General features: G+C 27.7%; 3 protein-coding genes across 4 annotated transcripts; 2 read left to right on the forward strand and 1 right to left on the reverse strand.

Moving 5' to 3' along the window:
- Positions 1–463: 463 nt before the first annotated feature.
- Positions 464–2,252, forward strand: LOC130678264 (chromatin modification-related protein MEAF6). The gene is made up of 4 exons (XM_057485386.1): positions 464–759; positions 971–1,174; positions 1,246–1,282; positions 1,780–2,252. The coding sequence occupies exons 1-4, from the start codon at positions 688–690 to the stop codon at positions 2,109–2,111; spliced, it is 645 nt and encodes a 214-aa protein (XP_057341369.1). The 5' UTR covers positions 464–687; the 3' UTR covers positions 2,112–2,252.
- A 43-nt stretch (positions 2,253–2,295) lies between these two features.
- Positions 2,296–3,822, reverse strand: LOC130678265 (cuticle protein 19-like). Its single transcript, XM_057485387.1, has 5 exons — positions 3,692–3,822; positions 3,120–3,269; positions 2,983–3,038; positions 2,768–2,897; positions 2,296–2,691 (listed from the first exon to the last, which is right to left on the reverse strand). The coding sequence occupies exons 2-5, from the start codon at positions 3,132–3,134 to the stop codon at positions 2,479–2,481; spliced, it is 414 nt and encodes a 137-aa protein (XP_057341370.1). The 5' UTR covers positions 3,135–3,269; positions 3,692–3,822; the 3' UTR covers positions 2,296–2,478.
- Positions 3,823–3,856: 34 nt separating this feature from the next.
- Positions 3,857–8,020, forward strand: LOC130678263 (adipokinetic hormone/corazonin-related peptide receptor variant I-like). 2 transcript variants are annotated; one of them, XM_057485384.1, is made up of 8 exons: positions 3,857–4,141; positions 6,197–6,465; positions 6,528–6,676; positions 6,741–6,846; positions 6,927–7,137; positions 7,209–7,332; positions 7,401–7,533; positions 7,602–8,020. In XM_057485384.1, the coding sequence occupies exons 2-8, from the start codon at positions 6,238–6,240 to the stop codon at positions 7,677–7,679; spliced, it is 1,029 nt and encodes a 342-aa protein (XP_057341367.1). In that variant the 5' UTR covers positions 3,857–4,141; positions 6,197–6,237; the 3' UTR covers positions 7,680–8,020. The 2 variants fall into 2 exon arrangements, with proteins under 2 accessions (XP_057341367.1, XP_057341368.1); XM_057485385.1 differs by lacking the exon at positions 3,857–4,141 and adding an exon at positions 5,946–6,098.
- Positions 8,021–8,157: the final 137 nt, after the last annotated feature.

Consider the following 8,157-nt stretch of genomic DNA (forward strand, 5'->3'; position numbering starts at 1 on the left):
TTTTATTTATTAATAATCCCCCCAAACCCCAGATGTCAAAAAAAAAATAAAAAAATTCAACAATTGTCTAGAAGGCTGTGATTTTTTTGAATTCCTGACTGATACCGCGAAATATTAATAACGAAAGACGCAAATTTGTATCCCAACTTTGACGATTATCAACAACCATGTGAGTGCTCATGTGAGTATATCTACTTGTACTTACATATATGTATATATTTATCAAGATAATAAAGCGCCAACGCGGAATTATATAAAAGTTGATAAAAATAAATATATTATATTTATTTAAAGTTTAATATTTAAAGTGAATCTATAAATTATTTTTTAACGATAACTTTTGACTTTTTGATTTATATATTTTTTTTTTTAACTTTATAAAAAAGAGTGAGTGTGTGGTTGCAGGCAGGGAAGATGACAAAAGGAATTTGAAATTTTATTGGTTAGAACGAGAGGAATGTTTGGAAGTGGAAATATTGATAAATAAATGAAATGATGGAACTGAAAAACAGCTGATAGTTGTTGGGAACTGGTGCTACAGTAGAGATGGCAATAGATTTATTCCTGATATCAACTATCGAATCAACTTTGTTTTGATCGCTCATAAATATTTTTATTTTTTATTTTTTAATAAAATTTATTTTACTTTTATTTACAAGTATATTAATTATTACAAAAATTTGAAATATGTCTACTAAGTCATCAGTAGATTTAAGAGGAGAATTAGCTGAGCTCGTTAAGCGCAAAGCTGAAATAGCTGTAAGTTTTTTAATTTTTTTTAGTAAATATACTGGAATAAATAATTTAATTGTCGATTAAAAATATATAAAAAATTACTTTTTAAATATTCATATTTTTCTGTAATTATTTGACGTTTAAATTTTAAGTTTTGGTGGGAATTTGATTTTTAGGTTAAGTTTGGCAATGTGATTTATTTTTAAAAATTGACTGTTTGTTATTTTTGTTTCAGGACACTTTGGCGAATTTAGAAAGACAAATTTATGCTTTCGAAGGAAGTTATCTTGAAGATACACAATTGTATGGAAATATTATACGTGGGTGGGATAGATATTTAGCTAGCAATAAAAATACAAACAGTAAAGCAGACAAAAGAAATAGAAAATTTAAAGAAGCTGAAAGATTATTTTCTAAATCTTCAATCACCTCAATGGCTGTAAGTCTAAACTATATATTATTTAAATAAAAACTGTAATTAATTTAATTAATTTATATATTTTTTTTTAGGCTGTAAGTGGTCTGGGAGAAAATACACAAGAAAAAAGTAAGGATCTGAATGGATATTCATGATTATACTTTTATTGATAATTAAGTAGCACATCTTTTTCTTTTAATGAATTTCTTCTTTACACTGATTTCAATTATTATTATTATTTAAGCGAAGACTAGTCAATTTGATGTCTGAAAAAGTACTATCAAATTTTTATTTTAAATACAACAAAATCTTTATCAGCATGATGGTAAAAATATATACAAACATATATATTTTTTTTCGTTCATTAAATTGTAAATATATTTAAAAATTTCGGCCATTATTTTCTGTTTTCACTTCTGTCTACTTTCACAATGTAAATAATTATATAAATTAATATTTTTAAATTTTATTATTTTTTTCATTTTTCACTTTAATTTTAATGCACTTAGTTTTAAATGTATGAATGAGTGAATGAGATTTATTTAAAAAAGAATAAAGTAGATGTAGATTTTGTGAAGGGAATTGGTTTGTACGGTTAATTAGAGGTACATTGAACATTATTTTAGTTGAACGATACAGTGAATCAGAATCTCAGCTTGGAAACAGCGGCAGTGAAGACAACTGCAACTATAACAATAGTGTGGTAACATCGGGTAATAGCAAAGACTCAAGTGGAAAGAATCACACGTCCATACAGTCTGGATATTTACAAAACAACGGCACATTGAGCAACAACGATGCCAATGTTACATTTACAAATGGCCCATTGTCAAATGGTAGTCTAGAACATATTTCTACGCCTGCTAAAGATGGACATAGCAATAGCAAAGAAGCCACTAAAAATAGATCATCAAATAGCGCTAAGAAAAATAATAACAAGAGATCTCGAAATAGATAGATTTATTAATTATTATTATTAATATTAATATTAATTGTTATCACATAATTATTATTATTATTATTATTATTAATCATTCATCTAGTACTTTGGATCAATCTTTACAATTCATAATCACATAAAATTAATTCCACGTACGTACAAATTCAGTAATTCATTAAAAATTATCAAGTATTACGTTTTTTAAAATTTTTTGACGCGTGATTTAAATAAGTTAAAAATACTTTTTGTATTAAAAATATAATTCTGATATTTATAATTAAATAGTTAATTAAAAAAATTAAATATCTTATAAATAAAATAAAATAATTTAAATGGGTAGTTGTAATTTAATAATTAATTTTTTACTTGAGATGTAAGATTATTGTCAGTAAGGGTTTTGTGGTAAAGTTTTGGTAACAACAGCATTAAATCCATTTTTATCGTCTGCTGTGTAAGTTACTGTACGGATAGATCCATCTGCTTCTGCTAATGAGTACTCACCACGTACAGCATCACCGTTTCTTTCTTCCCAAGCTGACTTTGAGTCGCCCGTATGCCCATCAGCTACTCCGTAATTAAATGAGTACATTGGATAGTCCTAATAATCGTTCATTAAATATATATATTATTTAATTTAATAAATAATTAGTGTAAAATATTATGTATATATTTACCATGTAATCGTCATCGGACTCTTTGTGTTGAGGCGTAGTGACATAAATAATTGATGGATATTTAGGTATTCTATAAGATGCGGGTTTTAATATTTTGTACATTGATTGTGCGTCATGCGGCCAATTATATCTAAATTTTAATATACATTAGATAATTTGTAATAATAATAATAATAATAGATAGAATAATTATATTTTATAATAAATATAAGTACCTTTGAGTGATACTTAATTCTATACCCATTAAAAGCCATCCAATAAAACTCAATATCTGAAAAATTATTTATTATTTTTTTTTTTTAGACTTAACACTACTAATTAAGACTTTTAGTAGACTAATTGAAATACTCACATGTATCATTGACATGTTGACTATTAAATTCAATATAATTTTTAACAATAGAAAATATCAATGCCGTGTCTTTTGTTAAAACTATCTCAGTATCTGGGATATTCTTCTTTATATAGACCAACATTCACTTGTAATTTATTTGAGTTAAATCTTGGGGAATAAATTATTAAATTAATTGAGCTTCACTCACCATCATGACTATTATGAAATTTATAAATTAATATCATACTGGCACAATATTCTATTAACAATTATTGCTACGTAATAGAATGTAATGTCAATCGACGTTATGTAAAATAATTGCAAGAACTAATTATTTTCTTTATTCATAAATTTACATTTTAAAATTACTTTAAATAAAAAATTATTAAAAGTAACAATTGCTTAATAATAAAAAATAAAACATATTAATAACAGATGTGGATAATAAGGGATCAAAGTCTGAGTACAAATAAAAATTAACTAATTTTCATAACAAATACTGCAAAAAATTGTTTATTTTTTTTATTTTTTATCAATGTCAGAGATTAGTTTCTTAGTCACAAACTTTATTAAAGTAGAAAAATATTTACTATTTGCTTATCAGACAGTTCTCGCTCCCGGATTTTCTCGTGTTTAATTAATATTATTTTACAATTACAAGTATTGCTCTATATTTATTTCCATTAGCGCTATTAATAATTAAATACAAGATGGATTTAACCGATGGGAGTAATTATTTGCCTTGTATATAAAAAAAAATAATAATAATAACAATAAAAAAATGATTAAACCAAGTCTGGCGTGTTGACGAAGATCGCACAGTATATTAAAAGATGTATTGCTGGTAGCTATCAGTGATTGTTTGACATTTGATCTGCAATGTCAGATCTAAGAGTTCCCGGACGTTTAATTGAACCCTTGAAAAGTTGTGTCGGCGTTACGTTAGTTACGTCTAATTCTAATCATACATTGATTGAAGATACTCTTACCAGTAACCCGTGCAACGTTGAAAACTATCAATTGATTTATGGATTATCGAGGTACGTTTATCTATATATATTTATATTTATTTTTTAACTTCCCGCTAAGAAAATTGAAAATTTTCAAAAATTCGGGAAGTTATTGGTTTCGGTCCGATTTGCAAAAACCGAATTTCTATCAAATTTGGACGTTTTGAGTTTCTAGGAAGCTATCCTGACTAATTTCACGATGATGTCCGAGTGTATGTATGTGTGTACGTACGTACGTATGTATGTATGTAAATATTCATAACTCTTGAACGGATGAAGCGATTTTGATCGTTGAGGTGTCATTCGACGCGGCTTGTTAATGTCTTGAGGCCGTAAAAATTTGAACTTAATCGGTAGGGTGCGTTCAGAGATATTTCAAAAATAAAATTTTTTCAAAAATGTTTTATTTGGATAACTTCCAATTTGCTCGATGAATTTATTCCAAAATCTAATCAGCTTTAAAACTCTATAAGCCGCGTCGAATGCCACCTCAACCATCAAAATCGGTTCATTCGTTCAAGAGAAACCGTTGACGAAAGAATTCAAAAAAAATTTTTTCCTTGGTTTTTTTGAAATTTCTCAAAAACGGCTGAATAAATCAATTTCAAAATTCGACCAGCTTTAGAACTTGATAAAACGCGTCGATTGCCACCTCAACCATCAAAATCGGTTAATTCGTTCGCGAGATATCGTGGAAGAAAGAAATGCTAAAAAATGGTTTTTTACAAAACAATGGCATACAAAAGTATTTGCGAGCTCGAAGAGCTCGAAAATATATTCACAATAACGTTTTCGAGCTCAGCGAGCTCGAAAACAGCGGGAAGTTTTGGGGCTGGCCCGCAGGGTCAACTGACAGACCGATTTTTTTCCCGGGTATTATTTAAAAAAGTGAAAGGTGCGTGGGAGTAAGAAGTAAATATATATTAAATAAGATGAAAGCACCGTTGAACTTTTAACAAATAGATAAGACTTTCACCTTGAATAATATATGTTGTTTATTGACAGGAACAAAATTACAAGAGTTTATTTATTACAAGTCCTTTATCATCAACTTGTTTGTATTTATAAATAGCGCCGTGACTTGAGGGAAATAAAATATGCGTGGGTTTGTTATAATTTGACAGTTTACGTTAATGATGATGTATCATTAGGGCGGCATTGATGGTCACCTGAAATTAAATTAATTCAATTTATGATTTGCGTATGGGATTTTTTTTGACATCAAGATAACGTGCACACAATCTCTTATGACTTTTTTTTTTTTTTTCGTAGCAATAATGGAAAAAAAGTATTAAGTATTTTAATAATTGCAATAGTTACCTTGGATACAGTGGATTATATTGGACACCCGTCGCGTTAGAGCCATTATAGAGAGCACTTACAGTCTTCATATTATCATTACATGTCATATCACTTGTCCATCAATCCTGATGCCGTTATAAAATATAGGACGTGGTATAAATAGGACAATTGCTGGATTAAATTTTACAAAATTTACTGGGGATAAATAAATTAATAGTTAGAAAAAATATATATTGTTATTTTTTTTTATAATAAATTGTTGATAATGAAATATTTTAAATATATATATGAGATGCGCGGGCGCAATAACGTGGAATTCCAGAAGATGATTCAGGAAGCTCTAAGTACTTCAGTGTTAGCGCGCAAACCAATCGACTCAGGTGCAGTGATCCTGTGACCGCGAAATTAAACTACTGATTAAAAATATTATTTTTATTTAACATCAATTGCTAAATTATTTGACAGGAAATTAAATTTAAAATTTTTCTTTTGTTTACTTTGTAATTTAAAATTTTCACAAGATGTTTGTAAAGTGGTACAACACTTGAAATAATAATAATAAAAATAAAAAAAAAGTTAAATTTGAAAGTCAAGGTGAAATATTTGAGTAAGTTTAATATCAACGTGCTCTTTAATTCGATTGATATTTCCGGATTGCACAATAAGTAAACTCGCAGTTTGTGGGGTAAATATTTATCATTGATCAGTGATCAGATCTTGGCTGATGCAGTTGATAAACTCCACTTGTCATGAGATGTATTTATATATAAATTAATTTTTTAGGTGGTCTGATTGATGGAAATGAATTTATGTAAAGAAGAAAAATGAGTAATTCGAACGAAACAAAATCGGTATCTGATTTGATGTCGGAACTGCCAATTGACATGCAGTTCAATGAAGGTCATTTATTAAGTATCGTTACCTACAGCATCCTGATGGTAATTTCCATCGCTGGAAACACGACAGTTTTGGTCCTAATTATCGAACGACGCAAAACAAATCAGTCAAGAATAAATACAATGCTGCTGCATCTCGCGATTGCTGATCTGTTGGTAAATTAATTAATAAATTTAACAATAATTATTAATTACATAATAAAATATTAAAATTACAGGTGACTTTGTTGATGATGCCGCTAGAAATTGGCTGGGCAGCAACAGTTTCTTGGCGTGCTGGGGATTTAATGTGTCGCATAATGGCATTTTTTCGTGTCTTTGGAATTTATTTGTCGTCGTTTGTACTCGTCTGCATTAGCATCGACAGGTGGATAAATAAAAACAATAATTATTATTAACAAAATTATTTATTTAAAATAATATTTTTAAAGATATTATGCAGTTTTAAAACCTATGCAGTTAATAAATATTGATAGAAGAGAAAAATTAATGCTAATAGGAGCTTGGATCGGTGCTGTCTTATGCTCAGCCCCCCAGGTAATTTATTTATTTATTTATTTATTTAAAAGCTGAATTATTTTAATTAATTATAAATTTAAACAATTATCAACTTTTAGATGCTGGTGTTTCACGTCCAGCGTCATCCAGATTTTCCCTGGTACGAGCAGTGCATCACTTATCACTTTTTATTTTCAAATGTCACTCAAGAAGTTGGATACTCGGTTTTTTCCATGATCATGATGTACTGCTTCCCATTGGTTGTAATTATTTATACGTATACCAGCATTCTCATTGAAATTCACAGCAAGACGAGAGAAAATTCAAAAGGTATTCAACAAAGAAAAAAAAATAATGTAATGCATAATCTTACATCAAATAAATTTATTTAAATTTTCTAGATAAAATACGAAGATCATCTATAGGCTTTTTGGGACGAGCTAGAATACGAACACTAAAAATGACTATTATTATTGTCGCTGTGTTTTTTATCTGCTGGACTCCTTATTATATTATTAGTATTTGGTAATAAATTAAATAATTATTCTATTGAAAGCTAATAAATAAATAAAAATTAATTTAATTTAATTTAGGTACTGGATTGATAGAGATAGCGCCAGTAAATTAGACCAAAAAATTCAAAAAGGACTTTTTTTATTTGCCTGTACAAATTCTTGTATGAATCCAATCGTTTACGGAGCATTTAATATCCGTCGTAATACTCATGTTCGTCACTTACTTTTAATTAATGCACTTATTTTATTTAAATTATTTATTATTTATTTTTTATTCAGAGAACAGTACGAGCTTCTACACTAGAAACACGAATTACACCGTTTACTTTATCGGTCAAGCTCATCGACACCAAATGAAAATTACTTTTAATATTTATTTTTTATTTTTATTATTATTTTGTTTACTCTATTTATTAAATTATAAAAATTAACTAGTAAAATTTATTTGCTTTATTTATTTCGCACAAGTATATATTAATTATTATGTCAGTAATTATTAATATAATAAATACATATATATTTATAGGTAATAAAAACAACTCGGAGAATTATAACGGTAGACAAAAAGAAGCAAACAACATCACAAGTTATTTGTCGTGTGTCGTGGCATCAAAATCTTTCACATTTAAAGCAATCGACTTGTATACCACTCGAAATTATTCCAAACAATGATATCAATTTAGATATTGTCAGCCCGTATATAAATGAAAATAAATAAATAAATAAATAAAATCCATTTTAAAAATTACTTATTTTATTTATATTTATATTTCTTATCATTGATCACTAATTTAAAATTAAGATGATTTTTATCTTGAGACCTTTCCAAAGAACT

The sequence above is a fragment of the Microplitis mediator genome, chromosome 1 (genome assembly GCF_029852145.1).
Source record: "Microplitis mediator isolate UGA2020A chromosome 1, iyMicMedi2.1, whole genome shotgun sequence".
NCBI classification, from domain to species: domain Eukaryota; kingdom Metazoa; phylum Arthropoda; class Insecta; order Hymenoptera; family Braconidae; genus Microplitis; species Microplitis mediator.

Bases quoted from the DNA above. Each gene is read 5' to 3' on its own strand.
- LOC130678264 (XM_057485386.1), top strand. From the start codon at position 688: ATGTCTACTAAGTCATCAGTAGATTTAAGAGGAGAATTAGCTGAGCTC. The intron at 1,175-1,245 runs GTAAGTCTAAAC...ATTTTTTTTTAG, and splicing joins CTTCAATCACCTCAATGGCT to GCTGTAAGTGGTCTGGGAGA. The intron at 1,283-1,779 runs GTAAGGATCTGA...ACATTATTTTAG, and splicing joins AGAAAATACACAAGAAAAAA to TTGAACGATACAGTGAATCA.
- LOC130678265 (XM_057485387.1), bottom strand. The intron at 2,898-2,982 runs GTACTTATATTT...ATTAAAATTTAG, and splicing joins GAATTAAGTATCACTCAAAG to ATATAATTGGCCGCATGACG. The intron at 2,692-2,767 runs GTAAATATATAC...AACGATTATTAG, and splicing joins AGTCCGATGACGATTACATG to GACTATCCAATGTACTCATT.
- LOC130678263 (XM_057485384.1), top strand. From the start codon at position 6,238: ATGAGTAATTCGAACGAAACAAAATCGGTATCTGATTTGATGTCGGAA. The intron at 6,677-6,740 runs GTGGATAAATAA...ATATTTTTAAAG, and splicing joins GTCTGCATTAGCATCGACAG to ATATTATGCAGTTTTAAAAC. The intron at 7,138-7,208 runs GTATTCAACAAA...TAAATTTTCTAG, and splicing joins GACGAGAGAAAATTCAAAAG to ATAAAATACGAAGATCATCT.